The sequence below is a fragment of the Pan paniscus genome, chromosome 18 (genome assembly GCF_029289425.2).
Source record: "Pan paniscus chromosome 18, NHGRI_mPanPan1-v2.0_pri, whole genome shotgun sequence".
NCBI classification, from domain to species: Eukaryota; Metazoa; Chordata; class Mammalia; order Primates; family Hominidae; genus Pan; species Pan paniscus.
The window spans coordinates 66,531,479-66,556,287 of NC_073267.2; the positions used below are offsets into that span (position 1 = coordinate 66,531,479).

A 24,809-nucleotide genomic window follows, 5' to 3' on the forward strand; every position below is an offset into this window, starting at 1 on the left:
ACCCACACTTTGTGGCCTTCCATCTGGGTGGCTTGGAGCAACCTCTGCCTTTCTCTGAATCTCAGGGTTTCCTGAGCATGGGATCATAATTTCTATCCCCTGATGCCTGGGTGCCATGGGGACCATGGAGGCCATGGGGTGGGAAGGCCAGGTATTGCCATGCTCACAGAATGAGTTTGGGGGTCTCCTCTGGTTCTGAGGCCTCCATCCTCCCTTGTCCTTGTGGGTGCAGCCCCGCTTCCCTCTCTGTGCCCCGTGGGTGCCCTAGGTGCCTAGGAGGCTGGCACGTCTGGGCACCGTGCTTCCCCAGGCCCTTCTCTCTGCAGCCTGGGCTCTGAGCAGAGCTTCCGGATTCACTTCTCCAGAGAGGACCAGGCTGGGAAGACACTCAGGTAATCCCTGCAGGGTGATGGGACAGGGGACAGAGAGGGGAGAGGAGGCTGACCCTGTGGCGGCCTCCATGGCCCCCTCTTCCCTGGGCCCTCTCCTCCTTTAGAGAGCAGCTTCAAGCTCACTGCCTGGGTCTGTTCCTCCAGATCTGCCCCCGATGCCCTGGTAACTCCAGTCTCAGCCAGGGCCTTGGCATTGAACTTGTGCCTCTTAGCCCACCATTCTAAGCCCAACTCAGCCCAACATTCTCTTCCTTGCCATGTCCTGACTACAGGCCTTGAGGCTTCTGAGTGTCATGGTTAAAGATTTTGAAGTCAACTGAAAATAAATCCCTGATCTGCCACTTACCAGCTATGTGGCCCTGGACAAGTAAAATGGGGATAATAACACAACCTACCCCTTAGGGTTATTGTGAGGATTAAATGAGTTAATAAGTATAAAGTGCCAGGAAAAGGTCTGGCTCATGGGAGTGCTGTCAGCAGTTATTGTAACTGTTATTATTATTATTATTATTATTATTATTATTATTATCATTATCATTACCCCTGGTAGCCCTGACTCACTGCCACGGCCAGTTCCTTTACATGTCTTACTTCAGCTGTGAACAGGGCCTCCAAACTGATCCCTGCATCTTATCAGGCCTCCTCCCCTCCATTCACTCCACAGCCCCCAGAGAGATTTTCACAACACACATCTGACAGTGCCCCTCTGCTACTCTGTGCCCCTCAGTGGCTCCCCATTAACCCCAGGGTGAAGTTCAAAGTCCCTAGCATCTTCTCCCTCACATTCTGATCCAACTGTCACCTTCCACCATGTTACTTCCCACCTCCCCCACACCACACACACGCCCTACACACCAACCCATATACCACATATACACCAAGCACACCCCACACACACCACACAGCACGCAGCACACACAACACACGCACACCACACAGCACACACAACACACAAACGCACCACATACCATACACATACCACATACACACACACATACACCACACACACCACACAATACACACACCCCACAAAAACAAACCCCCCACATACATACCTGGCACATTACAAATACAGCACACACACCACATAATACCTACAAATACCACATACACAACACACACACACACACACACACAGTTCAGCCATAACCTTCACTATTTGCTCCTAGATCAAGCCCTGCCTGAAGCTTCTCTGCCTCTGCTCACACCGCACTCAGCTCAACATTCTCTTCCTTGCCTTTTCTGAGATAAAATTCTCCCAATCCTTTAACACCCAGCTCAAACATCAGCCCCTCCTGGAAGTATCCCAGCAGCCCTGCCTCATCAGAGTGAACTGCCCCAAGGTTCACTGGGCCCTTTCACTTAGCTGGGCCCGTCTGCTGGCCACCCAGGGCTGAGATGCCTGGACAGCAGAGCCCCACGGAGAATCCCAGGCACACCTCCCTCCCCAGGGAGCTCAGCCAGTGCTGGTCCTGGAGAGTAAGGCAGTGGTTAAGAGCTTGGGGTCTGCAGTCAGACTGACCTGGATGGAAACCAGATTCTGCCCTTCTTTCTTATCTGCTGTGTGTCCTTGGGTTAGTCAGTTTCCCCACCTCTAATTGGTGCTATGAGAATTAAAGGAGACCCTGCGGGTAAGGCAGGAAGTCCCATGCACCCAGAGGCTGGCACAGTGCCTGACCTAGAGTCAGCCTCCCTAAATAACTTACTCCTAATACTTTCTTACAGGGGGTGTGGGAGGTTCCTCCCCAAAGAGACAGGAAGCTCCCAGAGCAGGAGCTGCATATTTGGCCTCTCAGGCCCTGCTCCAGGCCTTTGCCCTCAGAGGTGGGATGCTCCCCCAATAGGCCCTCAGGGAGGCTGAGATGAAGCTGGGCAGCAGTGCCCACAGGCCTCACCCAGGCTCTGCCCTGGCTTTCTGCCCTCAGGCTGAGTGAGTGCAGCTTCCGGCCAGAGCACGTGTCCAGGCTGGCCACCGGCTTGAGCCAGTCCCTGCAGCTGACGGAGCTCACGTGAGTGACCCACCCAGCCCGTGAGGACAGCAGAGGGGTGGGGGCACCCTGCCAGAGCCACCTCAGTGACTGACCTCTGTCCCCAGGCTGACCCAGTGCTGCCTGGGCCAGAAGCAGCTGGCCATCCTCCTGAGCTTGGTGGGGCGACCCGCAGGGCTGTTCAGCCTCAGGTACCTCCTCCCCCGCTGCCTCCGGGAGGGGCCATGGCATGAATGGGAGCAGGGGTGGGCACTGGAGTAACAGGCCCCCAGGATCATGGCCCCAGTCATCTCCTGTACCCACAACCCTGCCATCTGGACCCTGAGCAAACCCTGTCCATCTGTCCCAGAGACTCCACAAGGCACACAGAGAAACTGTCCTTCCCCAGACTGGAGGCCTGTGCTTTGGGATTTAAGAAAGAAAGAAAGAAAGAAAGAAGGTTTCAGAGGATACTGAACTGAGGACAAAAATAAACTGAAACGAAGTTCTTGTCTGTCTGTTCACTATGATCATTTTAAAACACTCAGAAAAAGAAGATACCGAAGTAGAAAGAATAATTTTTTAAAACTCCTATTCCCAGAACCTAGGTTTGACAGTTGTTCATACTTTTTTTATATTTGCTTCTATTTTTATTTTTATTTCAGCTGAAGCGGTTTCAAGTTAAGTTATAGACCTCATAATCCATCACTCCTAAATATTTCACCGTGAAGCTCCAAAAAATAAGGACATTTTTTCTGTAATCACAGTTCCATCAGGACACCTAAGAAACTCAGTTAGCGATTCCTTAGTGTCGGGTACTACCTAGTCTAATCTAAAATGTCCCCATTGTCCCCCAGATGAGACAGCTGGCTTTTGGGATCCAGGATCTGTCACATCTGGTCTGCATTTGCACGGGATGGCGATGGTCTTCTGACTCTTCTAACCTGCGGCATCACTGCCCCCACCCCCTCACCACAGCTTTCTGTTTCATGTCAGTGTCTGTTGACAAAATCAGCAACTGTGTGTACTGCAGACTGTCCCGCTCCTGACTCTGGTGGCTTTCTCATGATGTCATGGCACGTGTTCCTCTAACCCCGACTTTCCTGGAAACTGGACGTTAGATCAAAAGGCTCCATGACATTCAGTTTCATGTTTGTGCCCAAAAAACTTACGTCACCAACAGAGCTGTGCACTTCTCATTGCAGCCTGTGACAAGGCACCTAAGGACTGACTGTTCCCCAAAATAACCTGTAAAAAATTATTATAAAATACACATAACAAAATTTGCCATCTTAACCATTTCTAAGTGTACCATTCAGGAGGGTTAAGTACATCCACTTTTTTGTACGGCCAATCTCCGGAACTCTTTTCCTCTTGCAAAACTGAATCTCTGTCCCCATTAAACAACACCCCATTTCCCCCCTACCCCAGCCCCTGGCAACCACCATTCTGCTTTCTGTCTCTATGAATTGGACTGCTCTAAATAGTTTATATGAGTGGAGTCATTTGTATTTGTCTGTATTTGTCTTTTTGTGACTAGCTCATTTCATTGGGCATAATGTCCTCTGGTTCATTCATGTTGCAGCGTGTGTCACCGTGTCAGACTTTCCTTCCTTTTTGTTTTGTTTTGTTTTGTTTTGTTTTGTTTTTTGAGACGGAGTCTCACTCTTGTCACCTGGGCTGGAGTGCAGTGGCTCGATCTCAGCTCACTGCACCCTCCACCTCTTGGGTTCAAGCGATTCTCCTGCCTCAGCCTCTGGAGTAGCTGGGATTACAGGCGCCCGCCACCACACCCAGCTAATTTTTTTTTGTATTTTTGTAGAGACAGGGTTTCACCATGTTGGCGAGGCTGGTCTCGAACTCCTGACCTCAGATGATCTGCCCGTTTCAGCCTTCCAAAGTGCTGGGATTACAGGCATGAGCCACTGCACCCAGCCCTTTCCTTTTTTAAGGCTGCATAATATTCCATTGTGTGGATGGACCACATTTTGTGTATCCACTTATCCATCAGTTGACACTTGGGTTGTCCATTCAAGTGCCCAATTGACAGTCCCTGCTTTCTTTTTTTAAATATTATTTTATTTCAAAAACAATAGAGACGAGGTCTCACTGTTTTGCCCAGGATGATCTTGATCTCCTGAGCTCAAGTGATCCTCCCACCTCAGCCTCCCAAAGTGCTAGGCGTGAGCCACCATGCCCAGCCAGAAAGTCCCAGCTTTCAATTATTTTGGTTGTATATCCAGAATTGCTAGAGCACCCAAGATAACTTTTTTTTTTGAGACGGAGTCTCGCTCTGTTGCCCGGGTTGGAGTGCAGTGGTGCGATCTCGGCTCACTGCAAGCTCCGCCTCCTGGGTTCACGCTATTCTCCTGCCTCAGCCTCCCGAGTAGCTGGGACTACAGGTGCCCGCCACCATGCCTGACTAATGTTTTGTATTTTTAGTAGAGACGGGGTTTCACCGTGTTAGCCAGGATGGTCTCGATCTCCTGACCTCGTGATCCCCCCACCTCAGCCTCCCAAAGTGCTGGGATTACGGGCGTGAGCCACCGCACCCAGCCAAAATAACATTTTTAAATAAAACTTTTCTTAGTCTAAAAATAATATTGGCCGGGGGAAGTGGCACACGCCTGTAATCCCAGCACTTTGGGAGGCTGAGGTGGGCAGATTGTTTGAGCTCAGGCGTTCAAGACCAGCTTGGACAACATGGCAAAACCCCATGTCTACAAAAAATAAAAATAAAAATAAAAATTTAATCATTGTTGAAATGTGCAGAAAATCCAGAAATACATAAAGAAAATAGTGCTTTAAAAATTCAGCAGAACTTTAAAGCAGTAATATTTGAATTAATTCTCTTTTTTCCTACTTTCAAATTAATGCACATGCATTGTAGAAAGTTTAGAAAATATAGAAAATTAAAGAAGACATAAAATAAAAATCACTCATGAGAATTCTATCATCTTAAACAACCACCATAAACATTTAATATATTTTCCTATGTTTTCCACACATCTCTCTCTCCCTCTTTCTTTCCACACTTTTTTTCTCCAGATACTTTCCTTTTTTTGAAATGCAAAATTGGGATCATGTTTTATATACAGTTTGGTTTCCTTACCTTTGTGATGTAACATTATGTGAATCTTTTCTTAAATCTAAAAATATCAGTGGCCCAGTGCAGTGGCTCACGCCTGTAATCCCAGCACTTTAGGAGGCTGAGGCAGGTTGATCACTTGAGGTCAGGAGTTCAAGACCAGCCTGACCAACATGGTGAAACCCCATCTCTACTAAAAATACAAAAATTAGCCGGGCGTGGTGGCGCATGCCTGTAATCCCAGCTACTTGGGAGGCTGAGGCAGGAGAATCACTTGAACCCAGGAGGCAGAGGTTGCAGTGATCTGAGATCATGCCATTGCACTCCAGTCTGGGCAACAAGAGCAAAACTCTGTCTCAAAAATAAAATAAGATAAAATAAAACAAAATATAAAAATATCATTTAAAAAATAATATTTTCTGTTTGGATTGTCACAACAATAGTTGTTGGAATAAGGGTGATGTTAATTTCCTTTTTTAGATTGATGCCTACTTGTACAATTTTATAGTTTTAAAATAAGCAAAAAAAAATCAAAAAGCCTCTAGGTCCCCCCTTGACACTCCCCCCCCAGCCCTGTCATGTGTGCTGATTGTCTGCTGCTTACCTTGGGGGGGCCTTATCTGTGTCCCCTTCTGTGACAGGGTGCAGGAGCCGTGGGCGGACAGAGCCGGGGTTCTCTCCCTGTTAGAAGTCTGCGCCCAGGCCTCAGGCAGTGTCACTGAAATCAGGTGAGTCCAGAGAAGAGGCCCCCTTGGAATTCTTCATCTTTCATAAGCATTGGGACTTTTCCTTGACCTTCCCTCATCCTGTGGGGTAATAGCTGTGTCACCAGCTAGTTCTCCATGTCCCCAGGGTAGCAGGAGCTCCTGGGGCATATGTGAGGGGCTACACATTTGTTGGGACTAGTGCAGTAGTCAAGCCACAGTGTCAGAGGAAGACATCTCCAGAGTCAAAACAAAGGGCTATTGGATCCAGGCAGACATGGCTGGGAGTCCACGCTGGTTGCTTGGAAGTGGCCCCCCAGATGCAGTAACACACATCATGGCTCTTCAACCAGAAATAACACAATGACACACAGAGTAGCTTATAGCAAAGGTTTTAGCATCCCACTCAGCTATGTTCAGATCCCAACTCAGTCACTTACTGGTTGGAGCCCATTACTGTGTCTCTCTGGCCTCAACCTCCTGCTCTTAAAAGAGTCTAATTACAGCCCTTTGTAGGGCTGGGAGGATTACAAGAACTGGAGCCTGTAAAGATGTCTGCTGTACTGTCACCAGCCACACAGCCTGCCCTGCTTCTTCCTTCTCTCCTCCAGGAGTGAGCAAGGGGATGCTCTGGGGACTTTATCATCTCCCATAGCCCTCTCCCCATAAGCACCCCATGAACATAACATTCAAGCGAAGGCAGTGAGCTTAGAGCGCAAATGCAGACTCCAGACACATCCCCTACCCCACCCTTCCACCACACTGTGGTCCTTGTGCCCCTCCCTCAGAAAATTCTGGAACTGCCCTTGGATCCCTCTAATGGCTTTCTGTCATGGTCTGAAAAGGCTTATCAACTTATTAACTTTAAATTGTTGAAAAGGGCCAGGCGCGGTGGCTCACGCCTGTAAGCCCAGCACTTTGGGAGGCCGAGGCAGGAGGATCACTGAAGCCCAGAGTTCAAGGCTGCAGTGAGCTATGATCGTGCCCACCACTGCACTTCAGCCTGGGCTACAGAGCAAGACCCTGTCTCTTTAAAAAAAAAAAAAAAAAAGAAAGAGAAAAATTGTTGAAAAGGCACTACTTGGGGTATTGCGTGTGACTCACGGAAGCACCTACTTTCCAGTCCTAAGCTGGTCCCTGGCAGGGGAGAAGGGGACCCAGGCAAAGTGAGAGTTCAGAGTTGGAGCCGGGCAGCCCAGGTGCCAGCTGGGCCCTCCGGGGAAGGCTGCCCAACCTCACGTTGGCTACTGCTCACTCCTCAGCATCTCCAAGACCCAGCAGCAGCTCTGTGTCCAGCTGGAATTTCCTCGCCAGGAAGAGAATCCAGAAGCTGTGGCACTCAGGTGGGACCCAGCACCAGGGACCCCAAGGCAGGGGCTGGTGTTGGGGAGGGGGCAGGGCTGCTTCTGACCAATATTCACCACCCTGCCCAGAGACCTTAGGGGTTCGAAGTCTTTACACAGCCTACAGAGGTCTGACCAACCCACTTCTGAGGCATTTCAGCCCCACTCCAGGCCCCAGTCTCAGCTCCAGTCACCCCCATGAACTTTCAGTTCCCCGAACACCATCTTGCTTAGACCTTAGGGCGTTTGCACAGGCTGTGCCCTCTGCCCAGAATGTTCTCTTCACGCCTACCTGCTTCACCTGCCTAACTCCTCCTCATCCCTCAGGTCTCAGCTTAAATGCCACCACCTCAGGGAGGCCCCCTGGACCCCAAGACTTAGTCACACACTTCCATTATCCACTCTTATAGATCCCTGGATTCACAGCACCTCTAATCCATATGGCACAGTTTGGGAAATTAAGATGCAGCCCTGCATGTGTACATTCTGGGAAATAGAGCATGGTAGGATCTCAGCCTCACCTCACCTCCTCGGCTGTGTGTCCTTGTGCAGTGAACAACCTGCACAACCATACCAGCTGCCCCATCTGGACTCCTGCTTCCTAGCACTTCTCATAAGTGAATAGCAAACTGTAGGACTTCATTTGATCAGCATTTATTTACCCCTACACCATAAGCTCCTTGCAGGCAGATACTGAATCCCACATACTAGACTAAATGTTCCAAAACTGTCATCTCCCTGTCTGTGTCCAGGTTGGCTCACTGTGACCTTGGGGCCCACCACAGCCTTCTTGTCGGGCAGCTGATGGAGACATGTGCCAGGCTGCAGCAGCTCAGGTCAGCGCCTGGAAACTCTGTGTGGGGCCCTGAGTTCTCTGGTTGACCCTGGTACCTACTCCAGGCCATGTGTGACCCTGGCATTCTCACTTCCTTGTGCAGGAGAAAGTCATACTTGGCCAGTGGAGGGGAGGGAGAGCCCCAGGGTGGCTCAGGGGAGCTCTTGGGTGGCCCCTTCTCCTCTCTTGGCACCCCCTTCTGGATGTGATGACCTCTGAGGTGTGTCCAGCCTGAAATCCTCTGGAATATCCTTGGACCTTTTCAGCTTGTCTCAGGTTAACCTCTGTGAGGACGATGATGCCAGTTCCCTGCTGCTGCAGAGCCTCCTGCTGTCCCTCTCTGAGCTGAAGACATTTCGGTATGTAGACAAGACATTCACTCAGTCCCCTTTGCAGCTCTGCCCTGCCCTGACACCTCCCGTTATTCCCAGCCCTGGGCTCAGAGGACTCGGTGTCTTACCCTGTGGACACAAACCACAGGTGGCCCTGGAGATGATTTTTAGGGGTACCTAGTCGTAAACATGACCTTAGGAACATTGAGCCACATGGCAAGAAAGTTGTTCCCTTTTTAACACTCTTTCATTGTTTTTCTTTTAAAATAACTGCGAACTAACACAAAGTTTCAAGAAGACTGAGAACTGCTGTGTGCCATTTACCCAAATTCACCCTTAGAGCTGGGCGTGGTGGCTCATGTCTGTAATCCTAGCACTTTGGGAGGCCGAGGCGGGTGGATTGCCTGAGCTCAGGAATTCGAGACCACCCTGGACAACACGGTGAAACCCCATCTCTACTAAAATACAAAAAAATTAGCTGGGCATGGTGGTGCATGCCTGTAATCCCAGCTAATTGGGAGGCTGAGGCACAAGAATTGCTTGAACCCGGGAGGCTGAGGTTACAGTGAGCCAAGATTGTGCCACTGCACTCTAGCCTAGGTGACAGAGCGAGGCTCTGTTTCCGAAAAAAAAAAAAAGAACAAATTCACCCTTTGCCAATATTTTTCCACATTTGCTCATTTCTTCCCTCCCTCTTTCTTCTCCACCTCCCTTTTCTTTCACTCTCTCCCTCTCTCCTTTTCTGAACCATTTAGAAGTAAGTTGTAATCATGTCCCTTTACCCGTTAACATTTCAGCGAATTTGCTAGAAATAAGGACATTCTCTTCCATAATCCAGTAAAATTATAAAATCCAGGAAATGTGACATTGATACACTACTATTATCTCAACTACAGTTTATACTCCAATCTCACCAGTTCTCCCAATAATGTTGCTTATTGCATTTTTTTCCCATTTGTGGATCCAATCCAGGATCACACGTCTCATTTAGTGTCATCTCTTTAGTGTCTCCTTCAATCCGGAACACGTCCTTGGCCCTTCTTTGTCTTTCATAGCATTGTCTCTGACATTTACAGGCCAGTTATTTTATAGAATGTCCTTCCACTTGGGTTTGTCCAATGTTTCCTCATGTTTAGAGTTAGAGTCTGCCCTTTGGGCAGGAATATCACACAGGTGATGCTGTGTTATCGTGCCTTCCATCGGGGCACATGATGTGTCAGAGTCCTCGGGCTGGTGATGTTAACTGTGATCACCTGTGACAGTGGCGTCTGCCAGGTCTCTCCACTTGCAAAGTTACTAACTTTCCCTTTGTAATCAACATAGATTATGTGGGGAGATACTTTAAGATTATGTATTAAGTCTTCCTCAAACTCTCATCGGCAAATTTTAGCAGCCGTTAATAAATCTTACTTAAATCAATGAATCAGCATGACAGTTGCAAAATGTAGCTTTCCTAACTTTACATTTTATTTCCATCTAACTGATTACACCAAGAAGAAACTCTTGGGCTGGGAACAGTGGCTCAAGCTTGTAATCCCAGCACTCTGGGAGGCCGAGGAGGAAAAATCGCTTGAGCCCGGGAGTTCGACACCAGCCTGAGCAACATAGCGAGACCACCCCCATCTCTACAAAAAATAAATAAATAAAATAAATGTTTAAAAAGGAAGAAACTCTTTAGGACAGAGAGATCTTTGACACTTCTTCAGTATTTGCTTTAAAGATGCAGAGTTTGTAATAAACAACAGTAACTAGCTAAACTACAGTGATACCTAATCCTGGCTTAAGTTGTGAAGTTGCTACCTGAATGATTGCGGTTTAGGAAATACTGAACTAGTCCATGCTTCTGCTTCCAAGCTCTGTGGTGGCTTAATGAGTTCATGGTGGAAGAGATTTACGAAGGGAAGGAGGTCTCCTCACATTGCCCCCCACCATCCCTACCCCACATCCTTGCCCTCAGCCACCAGCATTCAGAGCTGCCAAGACCCAGGGCGGCTCCTGCCTGACCTGTTGCCCTTTGACCCCCACCAGGCTGACCTCCAGCTGTGTGAGCACCGAGGGCCTCGCCCACCTGGCATCTGGTCTGGGCCACTGCCACCACTTGGAGGAGCTGGAGTGAGTTGCAGAGTGGAGGGATCGGGGACAAGTGGCCCAGCTGAGGGTGAGGGGTGGAGAAGAGAGCAGGGCGTTTGGGAGGGCAGGCAATGAGACTTCAACCAATGACCCTTCCCCTGATGAAGTACAGCAGTTCTGGGTGTGGCCTGGGGAAGGAAGAGCACCACAGTTTTGGTCTGAATTTCGCCACTGACTCACAGAGGGGCTGTGGGCATGGCTGTTCCGCTCTGGGCTTTGATTGCCTCATCTATGAAAATGGGGCTCATGAGCCTTGCTCTGCTGGGCTGGCTGTGGGAGTCAGGCTACGGAGAGGGCTGAAGAACAAGAGGGTGTGTGTGTGTGTGTGTGTGTGTGTGTGTGTGTGTGTGTCCCTAGTCCCCCAGCTTCCTCTCTGCAGCCTTCATCCAGGGCATAGTTTCTCAGCTGGGCCAGCTGTGACTATCATGCCTACCCAGAGCCTGAGCCCTGGAGCCAGGGATACCCATGGGGAACCTGGACAGCGAGGGTGGCCCAGGGCATGCAGATGCAGAGTTGGCCTCCCAGGGGACAGGGCAGGAGAGGGGAGCTGACAGGACAGCTCAGCTCCAGGGCTGGGCAGGCTGCGCTAACCCTCGCCTCTGTCTGGTCTTCTGCAGCTTGTCTAACAATCAATTTGATGAGGAGGGCACCAAGGTGCTGATGAGGGCCCTTGAGGGGAAATGGATGCTAAAGAGGCTGGAGTAAGTAGTGATGGTGGTTGTGGGTGAGTGAGTGGTGGGGGTGGTTAATGGATGGTGGAAGTGGGTGAGTGGTGGGGTTGGTTAATGGATGGTGGAAGTGGGTGAGTGGTGGGGTTGGTTAATGGGGAATGGGGTGAGTGAGTGGTGGGAGTGGTTAATGGGGAATGGGGTGAGTGAGTGGTGGGAGTGGTTAATGGGGAATGGGCTGAGTGAGTGGTGGGAGTGGTTAATGGGGAATGGGGTGAGTGAGTGGTGATGGTGGTTAATGGGGAAGGGGGTGAGAGTGGTGATGGTGGTTAATGGGGAAGGGGGTGAGTGAGTGGTGATGGTGGTTAATGGGGAAGGGTTGTGAGTGAGTGGTGTTGGTGGTTAATGGGGAAGGGGATGAGTGAGTGGTGTTGGTTAATGGGGAAGGGTTGTGAGTGAGTGGTGGCGTTGGTTAATGGGGAAGGGGGTGAGTGAGTGGTGATGGTGGTTAATGGGGAAGGGTTGTGAGTGAGTGGTGATGGTGGTTAATGGGGAAGGGTTGTGAGTGAGTGGTGGTGGTGGTTAATGGGGAAGGGGGTGAGTGAGTGGTGGGGTTGGTTAATGGGGAAGGGTTGTGAGTGAGTGGTGTTGGTGGTTAATGGGGAAGGGTTGTGACTGAGTGGTGATGTTAATGGGGAAGGGTTGTGAGTGAGTGGTGATGGTGGTTAATGGGGAAGGGTTGTGAGTGAGTGGTGATGGTGATTAATGGGGAAGGGTTGTGAGTGAGTAGTGTTGGTGGTTAATGGGGAAGGGGGTGAGTGAGTGATGATGGTGGTTAATGGGGAAGGGTTGTGAGTGAGTGGTGGGGTTGGTTAATGGGGAAGGGGGTGAGTGAGGGGTGATAGTGGTTAATGGGGAAAGGAGTGAGTGATGGGTGATGGTGCTTAGTGCTGCATGGTCAGTGAGTAGCATGCCTAGGAATCTTTGCATGTTTTGTGAACACAAACCGCCGTGTTTCTGGATGGACCCAGGTGAGCTGAATGCCCTTACATGACCTTTTACTTTCTATTCTGGATCTCAGTGCCAGCAAGAACCTTGGTCATAGGAAACAGAATACACAACTCAAAGCAATCCAAGACAGAAATATATTGGCTTATGTCATGGAAAATTACGAGGCCAATGACTTCAGGCACAGCTGGATCCAGGGGTTCTGTATTTGTCAGGCTTCTCTCTCACATACTTCACTCTGGCCCTTACCCTTTCTCTGTCCACCTTGGCTTCCTTCTCAGGCAGGCCATCCCTGCACCTGCAGGCTTACTTTCTCTCAGCTTAGCGGAAAGGGAGTACCATTCTCCCTGTGGTTACAACAAAAGGTCCTAGATTGAGTCTCACTGGACTAGCTTGAGTCACCTGCCCCACCCTAAAGCAATCACTGTGGCTGTGAGCACAAAATATTCTCATCACTGGCCAGACCTGGGCGCATGCACACCCTATCTTCTGGACTTAGAGGGGTGGTATTTCAGGGTGTGAGTAACAGAAGAGGAAAGAAACTCTGGGCAGAAAAAAATCTACAGATGTCCACTACATTTGTCTACAGTTGTTTCCTTGGTAACTGGCAGCTTTTACTACTCTCCCCCATAATTTGAAGTCATCAAATTCTTAGAAATGCCAGAAACAGCCTCAGTCTAAAAGACAGGTCCCCGTCCTGCACAGATTCCTGTTTAGACAGTATCTGGACAGAAAATTTAACAGAATATCTTCTGCTTTTCATCTCTTAACTTTTTCTGATGACCAAAAATACACACTGGCTATAAAAAGTTCCATCATTCTAGAAATATGTAACAAATAACATGAAATGCCCTGGAGATGACACCCCCTGAGAAAACTTCTGTTGAACAGTTTGTGAATTTTTCTCCAGATTTTTTTTTCTACATATGTTTTGAATTCAGCTTGAAAGTAGCCTTTTGACTTTTTGCCCCTTAACATTGAAATTCTTCCGCTTGTCCCTCTTTGCTTCTCCTGGGGAGAGGATCAGGTAAAAGGAGAAGAGGGATTACAGAGACCTTTGACCACAGGGCCCTCCTGTCGTCTCACTGGTCTGTTTCTTTGCCCACTGTCCATGTACCTGCATCTTGGCTCAGCCTTCTGGAAGCTTTTATTTAGGGGATTGGAGGCCCAGTGAGGTCATTCATTGGCTCATTCATGCATTCGACAAATATGTACTGAGCTGGGCACCTGGGCCGGGGACAGGACAGATTCATCCATGCCCCTGGGGGCCTTTTTCTTCCTCCTGATTTCCCAGGCACCATGTGCTGCTCCTTACCTCCTGCTGCCTTAGTTGCCCTATCTGTAAACTGGGCATAATGATATCTTCCCTGTCCGAAGGAAGGGGATGGATCATCAGTGCCCGGAGGTCTCTTCCCATCTCAGATCTGTCATTTCCAAGTGTAACTCCCCACAGGCAGTTACCCTCAAATCCAGTCAGCTTCTTCCAGCTGTATACCTGTGATGGAGTGGGTAGGAGCATGGACCCTAGTTAGGAGCCTCACTGCCTGGGTTCAACTCTGGGTAGGGTAACTGACACTTCCAGTTTGCTTGGAGCTTTCCCCATTTTGGCACCCAAAGTCCCACATCCAGGAAAAACCCTTCTGGTCTGAGCCAACCAAGACAGTTGACCATCTTTTGCTTCTGCCTCTTATTTTATTATTTATTTATTTGAGACCCAGTCTCTCTCCGTTGCCCAGGCTGGAGTGCAGTGGCACAATCTTGGCTCACTGCAACCTCCGCCTCCCGGGTTCAAGCAACCCTCCTGCCTCAGCTTCCCAAGTAGCTGGCATTACAGGCACATGCTACCAGGCCCAGCTAATTTTTCTATTTTTAGTGGAGATGGGGTTTCACTTTGTTGGCCAGGCTGGTCTCGAACTCCTGACCTCAGGTGATTCGCCCGCCTTGGCCTCACAAAGTCCTGGGATTACAGACATGAGCCATCGCGCCCAGCCAGTTCTGTTTCTTAATGTGTGAACTCGTGCCAGTCCCTAAGCCTCTCTGTTCTTTGGCCTCCTCATCTTAACTTTGAGGATAAGAGCAATCTCCCCTGCTAGGGTTGTTGTGAGGATTAAATGAGATAATATGTGTTACATTCTTAGAGTCTGGTCAGAGTTCACACTCTACAAGTGCTAACTATTGTTATTCTCCTCTCCTGCCTAGGCTGGGGGCCTCTAGAAGTACAATCGCCTGGGTCACATATGGTTGGGGCTCAGGAATGGGAGTTCTACAGTTTTGGGTTCTGTTCCTGAAGCAGCCACTTTGTGTATGACCTTAAGCAAGTTCTCTAACTCTCTGAACCTTGGTGTTCCTCACCTGTAAAATGGGGACGATAATAAACCCACCTTTCCAGATGGCCCCAAGCCCTGAGTTTGGCCCACATTTTATGATCAATGTGTGACCGCCATTATTACGGATCATTAGTCTGGGTCCATGTGGTTCAGAACATAGAACTGCTGCCTGCCTGACCTCAGTAATTCATGCAGAGAAACAGCATTTGGACCTCCCAGTACAGTTCATTTTGTAGAATTTTTACACTATGTGGATATAAGTGGCTGTCTTGGAGGTCCCTAGGCTTGCTAAGCACAGAGGCCTCAGACCCCCAGACTGGACAGTGCCCCACCCCCAGACGTCAAGTTCACCTGGCCTCCTCTTCTCCAGCCTCAGTCACCTTCTGCTGAACAGCTCCACCTTGGCCTTGCTTACTCACAGACTAAGCCACATGACCTGCCTGCAGAGCCTCAGGTGAGTGACCGAGTGGCCCCATGGGAATGAGTGGGAAGAAACACTTCCCACGCAGTTGGGACCACATCCAGGGAAGCACTGAGGCCACCTCCCAGGGGATCCTTTGCGGATCCCTCCCAGGCCCATCCCTGTGCCCTCCCAGGTGGGTGCCCACTGCTCTTGCCTTCTAATGCCATCAGCTTCCTCTTGGTTACAAAAGTGGCCTAAAGGGCTTAGGCCCACGTCGTAGAACAACCCTTGAGGCACACACACAGTTCACGCTGGGCTCTTGTTAAAATGCTCATTCTGATTCCCCAGGTCTGGAATTCCGCCTAGATTGTGCTTTTTTTTTTTTTTTTTTTTTGAGTTGGGGCCTCACTGTGTGGCCCAGGCTGGAGTGCAGTGGCAGTGCACAGGTGCAATCGTGTTGCACTGCAGCCTCAAACTCCTGGGCGAACGTGATCCTCCTGCCTCACCCTCCTAAGCAGCTGGGACTACAGGCCTAAGGCGTTGCACCCAAACTTAGCATTTCTTTGTTTGTTTGTTTGTTTGTTTTTGAGACAGAGTTTCGCTCTTGTTGCCCAGGCTGGAGTGCAATGGCGCAATCTCAGCTCACTGCAACCTCCGCCTCCCGGGTTCAAGCGATTCTCCTGCCTCAGCCTCCCGAGTAGCCGGGATTATAGGCATGTGCCACCACGCCCGGCTAATTTTTGTATTTTTGGTAGAGACAGGGTTTCTCCATGTTGGTCAGGCTGGTCTTGAACGTCCAACCTCAGGTGATCTGCCCACCTCGGCCTCCCAAAGTGCTGGGATTACAGGCGTGAGCCACCATGCCTAGCTTCAGACTCTGCATTTCTAACAAGCTTCCGGGTGGTATCAATTCTGGGGGCCATGGTGTGCACTTTGAGTAGTGTGGGTCTAGACTCAGATGGGGTGGCCTTCCTACACTCCCTTTGTGATTTCACTCCCTGCTGCTAGGATAAATAAACATGACACTTACTTTCAATGTGATTTTTCAGAACATGAAATCTTGTGACTAAAAACAAATCCAAGCAGTGACACAAAGCATTGCTTTGTTTATATCCAAGTACACCTCCTACCCCCTACCTCGGGCAGAGCAGAGTAGGTAGGAAATGAGGTTAGAGAGTTCCAGGAGGTTATATCATATTGGACCATTTCACCCAAAATTAATTTACTGAAAGGTGATCCATTAAAATGTATTTATTTATTTTTATTTTATTTTTATTTTTTGAGACACAGTCTCACTCTGTCGCCCAGGCTGGAGTGCAGTGGCATGATCTCACTTCACTGCAACCTCTGCCTCCTGGGTTCAAGCGATTCTGGTGCCTCAGCCGCCCAAGTAGCTGGGATTACAGGTATGCACCACCACGCCCAGATAATTTTTGTATATTTTTAGTACAAATGGGGTTTCACCATGTTGGCCAGGCTGGTCTCGAACCCCTGACCTCAAATGATCCACCTGCCTAGACTCCGAAAGTGCTGGGAATACAGGTGTGAACCACTGCGCCCAGCCCCATTAAAATTTAATTTGCAAAATAAAAGAAAGTAAAAACAACATGCAAACAAATACTTCCCAAGGGGCTAAGACCATTTGCCTCAGCTATTTATTGTTTTTTCCTACCCAGGCAGAGCAAGGTCAGGGCTCAGTAAAGACAATACCCTGGGTTTAAGGAAAAACCTACCATTTGCATGGATGAGAACACATATGCCCCTAAGAACTGATCTGCGTGAATCAGAGAATCCCACGTGAAACTGGCATTCAGCCGGGCCAGCCCGGAGATCCCTGACACAGAGGCTGAGGTGAAGCTTGGCAAAGAAATGTAGAGACTGCTCCTGGGCCAGGGGCTCTGGATTTGTTTCCACCCAGCCTGCAAGTCCCTAAGTCTCTGGCCAGTCACAGCTCACTGCTGGCTCTCAGTTTTCTCACCTGGACACTGGGGACAATAATTCCCACCTTGCTCACCACTCCCCACCTGCCATGACCCCCAGAAGTTTTGCTACCAGCATATGAATTTCTGGGTGTGTAAGGCTTTGCAAACTGTAGAGTTCTTAGCACAGCACCTGCAAAGGCCTTTAAGCTCCTGAAAGCCTCTTGGTCTATTCCCTGCTTTTCCAGACTGAACAGGAACAGTATCGGTGATGTCGGTTGCTGCCACCTTTCTGAGGCTCTCAGGGCTGCCACCAGCCTAGAGGAGCTGGAGTGAGTTGCCCATTCTGCCCCCAGACCCAGGACAATTTTGGCCGGGAAAGATGACAAGGGCAAGGGGCTACCTGAGCACGCCCTTTGCTTCTTCATCTCATCTCCTTCACCCACTTCTACACTGTGTAAACAACCTGGGGCCTAGAAGCTTGGGGGACCCAAAGACAGGATGTAAGAGTGTCAATTGCAGCAAGAGGGATTTAGGTCAGACAATGGGGAGAACATCCTAAACAGAAGCCAAGGGTTAGGAGCTGTCACTCAACATGGGGTGATGGGGCTCTCTGTGTGAGTCGAGGCCCTTCCTGGGACTTCAGCCTCCCCTTCTTTTTCTGGGAGTGGGGTGTGGACAAGATGAGACGGCAGAAGGCTGATGAAGCTGTTTTCTCCCCCAAGCTTGAGCCACAACCAGATTGGAGACGCTGGTGTCCAGCACTTAGCTACCATCCTGCCTGGGCTGCCAGAGCTCAGGAAGATAGAGTGAGTAGCCAGCCCTACAGAGGAGGGCCACAGGGGTCACACCATGGTCCTAGGAGATACTGGCCCCTAGCTCAGGCCAGCATGGTAAAATCTCCCCTGTGCCAACCTCAGTGTCCAGGCAGTGGGGCTCGGTGACCTCCTGGCCCTCACTGCGGGACCTTAAGCCACCCCAGCCCCTGCTCTTCCCTGGGCCTTTCTGCCTCATTGTCTGGGTAGGTGTGTGGTGTCGGGGGGTTGTCTCTTAGGCCCCCTGAAGCAGGGGTGGCAGACCCAGCAGATGTGCTGGGGTGTCGGGGAGAGGGGGCATCAGAGGACCTGATGGCTGCCCCCCTCCCACAGCCTCTCAGTGAATAGCATCAGCTCAGCCGGGGGAGTGCAGTTGGCAGAGTCTCTTGTTCTTTGCAGGCGCCTGGAGGAGTTGATGTGAGTGTCTGCCCAGGTGGCCTCTGCCCTCTGTGCCCCCCAGGTCCACCTGGCCTCCTCTCCCGCAGTGGGCACAGGGCAGGGCGGGGGTCCCGAGTGGGCAGGCCCAGTACTCAGTGCTCATTCCTCTCCTCTTCCAGGCTTGGCTGCAATGCCCTGGGGGATCCCACAGCCCTGGGGCTGGCTCAGGAGCTGCCCCAGCACCTGAGGGTCCTACAGTGAGTGGCCCCCTGCCCACACCATGCAGGGCTGGTGGGGAGGAGGGTCCCCGGGAGCAGTGAGGGGGTCCAGGCCCCCATCAGTTGAGCTGCCCTGCCCCAAGTCAAGCTTGGCATGTACCCACTCTCCTGCCTGTTCCTTCCCTGCCTCTGATGTCTGCAGCAAGAAAATCAGGAGGCCCAGCCTAGTCCTGGCTCTGCCACTGGCCCCTGCCTGACCTTGGCCAAACCCCTGCCCCTTCTCAGCCTCAGTTTCTTCACGTGCAAAAGAAGTACAATGATCCCAGTTCATTGTGCCCTGTAAGCGGGTCCCTGAGGGCGAATGAGAAATCCTGGCAGAGGGCTTCGCAGGAGCACGGTGCCAATCAACGTGGCCTCAGCACTTCACAATTGACCTCATTGCAGCCTCATGGCAGCCCCCAGAGTCAGTCCCAGAGTGCTGGGACCTTGTTTTTTTTTTTTTTTTTTTTTAGATGGAGTCTCTCTCTGTTGCCCAGGCTGGAGTGCAGTGGTGCAACCTCGGCTCACTGCAACCTCCACCTCCCGGGTTCAAGCAATTCTTGTGCCTCAGCTTCCAGAGTAGCTGGGATTACAAGCATGGGCCACCATGCCCAGCTAATTTTTGTATTTTTAGTAGAGGCGGGATTTCACCATATTGCCCAGGCTGGTCTTGAACTCCTGGCCTCAAGTGATCCACCCACCTCAGCCTCCAAAAGTGCTGGGATTACAGGCGTGAGCCACCATGCCTGGCTGGTGCTGGGACTTTTATGTGCTCCCTTTTCCAGGCAAGGGAATGAAGGCCAGGAGAGGTGTGGAGAATTTTCCTTACTCATACACGAAGGACCCGGGTGTTGAATTTGGGATCTCAGACCCCAAAGCCAGGGTCCTTGATACCTACCCAGGTCCTGTGTGGATGGGGAATTAGCCAGAGACTGTCTACGGGCTGGCACTGCAGCCTGAGACAAGGCTGAGGGTGGGGCTCTGGAAACGCCAGTCCCTCGGGCTCCTCTCACCCTCTCCTCTTTCCCCAGCCTACCATTCAGCCATCTGGGCCCAGGTGGGGCCCTGAGCCTGGCCCAGGCCCTGGATGGATCCCCCCATTTGGAAGAGATCAGGTAAGTAGGGGCTGCCCAGCCCAGGCACGGGGACAGTCCTGGGCGGGTCTGGGGGTTCCTCTCACAGGTATCTCCCCTACCCTGCAGCTTGGCGGAAAACAACCTGGCTGGAGGGGTCCTGCGTTTCTGTAAGGAGCTCCCGCTGCTCAGACAGATAGAGTAAGTAGCCTCCCCTGCCTGCCTGGGGGACCAGTGGCAGGCTGAGGGCAGCCCTTCTCTGACTGAGCCTAACACCTGGGGAGGCCTTTGAAGTGATAGAAGCCCCAGGGATGGTGGGGGCCTGGCTCAAGAAAGGAAGTCTTTCCTAAAACGCCTAGCTTACCCCAGACCCTGGTGGCTCTGCTCCCTCCTGTGCTGCCTGTGGGAGACAGGACCTGCTAGATCCCCTGACTCAAACAACCCCCATCCCATCCCACGCCCTTCTCCATCCCCAGCCTGGTTTCCTGTAAGATTGACAACCAGACTGCCAAGCTCCTCACCTCCAGCTTCACGAGCTGCCCTGCCCTGGAAGTAATCTTGTGAGTGATTGGAAGAGCCCTGAGCTGGCTGGGAAAAGGAAAAGTCGGGAGGGGTCGGGGGAGTTGGCTCCAGCCTGCTGTGTGGCCTGGAGCTGCTCCCATCCTCTCTGGCCAGTCCTCCCATTTGTAAATGGGGAAGATCATCCTTACTCAGACATCGTCTCAAAGACATTTTAACACTTGAGCTGCAGGTAATGTTGGGTAAAACAGTTTACCTTCTTCTGCCTTTTTCCCCATTTGTAGATTGGTGGGAGGGGAGGTAGACCAGATGGTCTTTAAAGGTTTTTGGTCCAACCTTCCTTTTGGGAGGCAACTGGATAGACCACCTTGCCTGCTTGATGAAACCTCCATTTATGAACCACTGTTGGTAGAAACAGTGGCTAAAGCCAGGAGAAAGCCACCCCCAGACCTGCTGGCTGGCCGTGCTTGGCTGTCTCTTAGCAATCAGAATCCCCCAGACCTTGGGGCTTTGCAGTGCTGCCTCATGAGTAAACTAGAATTCTAGGACTAGCCTGGGACCCTAACCATGGTATGGAGGACAAAGCTGTTTCCTAAAGAACAGGACACAAGTGATTACGAGATGATGTTAGTTTGCATCCTAAAGGTCTTAACCCTTCTCATTACACCAAAGCGAAAGTCTCAGATCAGTGGTAATTCATCTTTAACACCTAACACTGGATTCTCCCTTTTTAACCAAAAGGGTTAAAAACCCAACATCTTAGGAAGGGCATATGTTCCAACTAGAAGTTAATACCATTGTTTGTACTATATTTATTTTTGTAACTACCTTCTATATGGAGTCTGTAACACAAGTTTTCCATTGGTAGTAGTAATAAATGTTTCCTTTCAAGATTTTTTTTTTTTTTTTGAGATGGAGTCTCCCTCTGTTGCCCAGGCTGGAGTGCAGTGGTGCAATCTCAGCTCACTGCAACCTCCACCTGCCGGGTTCAAGAGATTCTCCTGCCTCAGCCTCCTGAGTAGCTGGGATTACAAGTGCCCACCACCACACCCAGCTAATTTTTGTATTTTTAGTAGAGACAGGATTTCACCATGTTGGTTAGGCTCGTCTCAAACACCTGACCTTGGCCTCCCAAAGTGCTGGGATTACGGGCGTGAGCAACCACGCCCAGCCAAGATTAATTTTTTAAAGTAAGAAAAAAGAGGGGGCCGATTTAAAGAAAAATATGATGCATCTTAAATACAGGATATACATGTATGTGGCAAAAATGGCAACATCTAGTGAACAACGTCATGATTCAAACTTGACGGGGAGGGGAGCAGGGAGGAAGGTAACCTGCACCCTAACGTCTTCAGGGGAGGACACACAAGCACCCTATCAGGTGGCCTCTCTTGAAAACCCTTGCCCCCACGACTGGCGCCCCGCTTTCCCCATTCGCTGCCTTGTCTCCACCCCTCGACCTCCTTGCTCTCCTGCCGCTGACATTGGGACCCCTACCCTGCAGGCTGTCCTGGAATCTCCTGGGAGATGAGGCGGCTGCCGAGCTGGCCCAGGTGCTGCCGCAGATGGGCCGGCTGAAGAGAGTGGAGTATGAGGGGCCGGGGGAGGAATGGGACGGGCTAAAGGGGGACCTACATCCCGGGAACACCAAGAGGCCACTGGGTCAGTCCCCTGCCTCCCAGAAAGCCCTTCCTTGAGTTGCACACTCTGGCCTGTTCCAAGCCCCTGCCAGGCTTAGTTCCCCCTGGGTTCTAGCCTTCAGCCTTCCTGCTGCACCTGCCACAAGTCCCCTGTTGTCTTTTGGGTTCCCTGAGAAGGTAGTGTGGGAGACTGTGTCCCCTGACCTTGGCCTGAGGAAGGGACCTAGGAAACTCTCACACCCATTCTCATGGCCGTGTTTCTCTTTCCCCTCCCCTCACTGTCCACTGAGAAGCCTGGAGAAGAATCAGATCACAGCTTTGGGGGCCTGGCTCCTGGCTGAAGGACTGGCCCAGGGGTCTAGCATCCAAGTCATCCGGTAACAGAGGCCTGCAGGGGCAGGGATGGTGGGTGGGAGGCTACACCAACCCCCAGATCTAATGGGACTCCCTGGAGGAGGCGGCAGGGCCTGGGCTGGGGATTATCAAAGGAGACTTGGACCACTCCACCAAGAATTTGGCAGCAAGCAGACTTGGATCAAACCCCAGCTCTGCCACTTGCCAATTGTGTAACTTCGTAGCCATAACTCAACCTCTCTGAACCCCAATTTTCTCATCTGTGAAATGGGGATACTGATAGTATCTACCTCAGAGAGTTGTAAAGACTAAATGAGCATATAAAGCACTGAACCCAATGCCTGGCACATAGTAAGCACTTAAAATGGCAGCTATAGTCAGAGCCATCACATACAGTTGTATAGGTTGTGCACTGCACAAGGGCATTAAACCTAAGGGGCACCATTCACATTGTCAACCTGCTAGATTTCTAGCAGATGAGAGTAAAGTACCTTGTTCTACCAAAATCATATATTATGACAATTTCAGACAGATGGCCGTAAAACATCTTGAAAGAGGGTCTTTTCCTTATTTGCACAAATGTGTCATATGAGTGTGGCCTTAGCTGGCATCACTATCTCCCAGGGAGGAAGGTTGAGTTGGAGGACTCAGGAGGCAGGTGTGGGGTACACCCTCTCCCTAGGTCAGCTATGCTGGTCTAACACCTGCCTCTGCCAGGTAACTCTAGGCACAGCTCTACCTTTTTGGGCCTCAGCCTCCCAATCTGCAGATACGACAGATGGCAGAGATGGGAGGATGAATGAGTGCCTATATCTGTGCCCCACAGCCTCTGGAATAACCCCATTCCCTGCGACATGGTCCAGCACCTGAAGAGCCAGGAGCCCAGGCTGGACTTTGCCTTCTTTGACAACCAGCCCCAGGCCCCTTGGGGTACTTGATGGCCCCCTCAAGACCTTTGGAATCCAGCCAAGTGATGCACCCAAATGATCCACCTTTCGCCCACTGGGATAAATGACTCAGGAAAGAAGAGCCTCGGCAGGGCGCTCTGCACTCCACCCAGGAGGAAGGATACGTGTGTCCTGCTGCAGTCCTCAGGGAGAACTTTTTTGGGAACCAGGAGCTGGGTCTGGACAAAGGAGTATCCTGCATTACGTGGGATATGTGTGATCAATTGGGGACATGCGACACACAATGAGGGTGTCATGACAATGCATGACACATACGGTTATATGTGGCAGTGTGACCCCTTGACATGTGGCGTTACATGAAAGTCAGTGTGGCACGTGTTCTGTGGCATGGGTGCTGGCATCCCAAGTGGCAGGATACATGATTGTTGGTCTATATATGACACATGACAAATGTCCATGTCACAGGACTCATGGCTGGCCAGATGACCTCAGGCTGGCCCAAGATCTAATTTATTAATTTTTAAAGCAAATACATATTTATAGATTGTGTGTATGGAGCAGCTAAGTCAGGAAAAGTCTTCCGCCCGAGCTGGGAGGGGAGAGTGTCCATGCACTGACCATTCCAGGGGCTCAAGGGCCAGAGCTCTGGAACAAGCCAGGGACTCAGCCATGAAGTCCCCTCCTGCCTCAATCCTCAGCCTACCCATCTATAAACTTGATGACCCCTCCCTTACTTACATACTAGCTTCCAAGGACAGGTGGAGGTAGGGCCAGCCTGGCAGGAGTGGAGAAGCCCAGTCTGTCCTATGTAAGGGACAAAGCCAGGTCTAATGGTACTGGGTAGGGGGCACTGCCAAGACAATAAGCTAGGCTACTGGGTCCAGCTACTACTTTGGTGGGATTCAGGTGAGTCTCCATGCACTTCACATGTTACCCAGTGTTCTTGTTACTTCCAAGGAGAACCAAGAATGGCTCTGTCACACTCGAAGCCAGGTTTGATCAATAAACACAATGGTATTCCACGTCTAGCCTGAATCCAATGTTTCCTCTTACCCCACTGAAGTCAGAAGTGGTTCACCCCCTGCCGTAAGGACTGGACAGCAGCGCAAACAACAGAGAGGTGTGCTGAGTGGAGCACTGGCCTGGGAGTCAGGAGACATGGGTTCCCAGCTCAGGCCTTGTCTCTAGTCACGTGCCCATGGGCAAGTTACCTTCTCTCTCCAGACCTCGCCTGCAACGTGAGGGTGTTATAGAAGCTCAGCATGTTAGAAACATTTTTTGTTTGACTTGCATAACATTGAAACTACTTTCTGAATTCATTGTCAGTATTCAAAATTGGGAATTTTACATAAAAATTCAGATTCTGCTTGCTTTTAAGTGCTAATCCAGCACTCCCACTGAAGAGTCACATGACTGTGCCTTTTAGATGTGCACACATGCCTCAGCTTGCTGCAGTCCCCACCACTCCCCATTGTCTTGACACCCCACCTGACCCCACTTTTTGCTGCTCTTTGACCCTGGCCTAGAGAGTTTGCATGGGTATGTTGTACCAGAGGAACATGGCTTTGGAAGTCAGACAGGCATGGAATAGAATGTGACTTAACCCTTTGCTACCTGTCTTTGAGGTATGTGGGTTAGCAGCCACCCCCCCAACACACACACACACATTAAGACTGTTGGAGAGGTCAGGAAAGCAAGACGAGCAAAGTTACCGGCAAAAAAAAAGGAGTTATCCTAGTTCTCCTCTCT

General features: G+C 50.6%; 1 protein-coding gene across 24 annotated transcripts in view; it reads left to right on the forward strand.

Annotated features, from left to right (window-relative positions):
- The window catches only part of NLRC5 (NLR family CARD domain containing 5), a 93,821-nt gene extending 69,739 nt beyond the window's left edge, over positions 1–24,082 (forward strand). For 9 of the 24 annotated variants that reach the window (XM_034940223.3, XM_024925886.4, XM_034940228.3 and 6 more), the window contains 20 exons: positions 327–392; positions 2,318–2,401; positions 2,488–2,571; positions 6,089–6,175; positions 7,414–7,494; positions 8,247–8,330; positions 8,596–8,688; positions 10,690–10,773; positions 11,409–11,492; positions 15,165–15,248; positions 17,365–17,448; positions 17,842–17,925; positions 18,265–18,348; positions 18,489–18,566; positions 19,598–19,681; positions 19,769–19,840; positions 20,116–20,199; positions 21,663–21,746; positions 22,092–22,175; positions 22,979–24,082. In XM_034940223.3, coding sequence (XP_034796114.2) covers positions 327–392; positions 2,318–2,401; positions 2,488–2,571; positions 6,089–6,175; positions 7,414–7,494; positions 8,247–8,330; positions 8,596–8,688; positions 10,690–10,773; positions 11,409–11,492; positions 15,165–15,248; positions 17,365–17,448; positions 17,842–17,925; positions 18,265–18,348; positions 18,489–18,566; positions 19,598–19,681; positions 19,769–19,840; positions 20,116–20,199; positions 21,663–21,746; positions 22,092–22,175; positions 22,979–23,090 — 1,681 coding nt within the window. In that variant the 3' untranslated portion in view covers positions 23,091–24,082. Of the gene's footprint in view, positions 1–326; positions 393–2,317; positions 2,402–2,487; positions 2,572–2,729; positions 2,869–3,216; positions 3,351–6,088; positions 6,176–7,274; positions 7,495–8,246; positions 8,331–8,595; positions 8,689–10,689; positions 10,774–11,408; positions 11,493–15,164; positions 15,249–17,364; positions 17,449–17,841; positions 17,926–18,264; positions 18,349–18,488; positions 18,567–19,597; positions 19,682–19,768; positions 19,841–20,115; positions 20,200–21,662; positions 21,747–22,091; positions 22,176–22,978 lie in introns of those variants that run through there. The other 15 variants (XM_055099179.2, XM_055099180.2, XM_055099185.2 and 12 more) reach the window with 7 other exon arrangements.
- Positions 24,083–24,809: the final 727 nt, after the last annotated feature.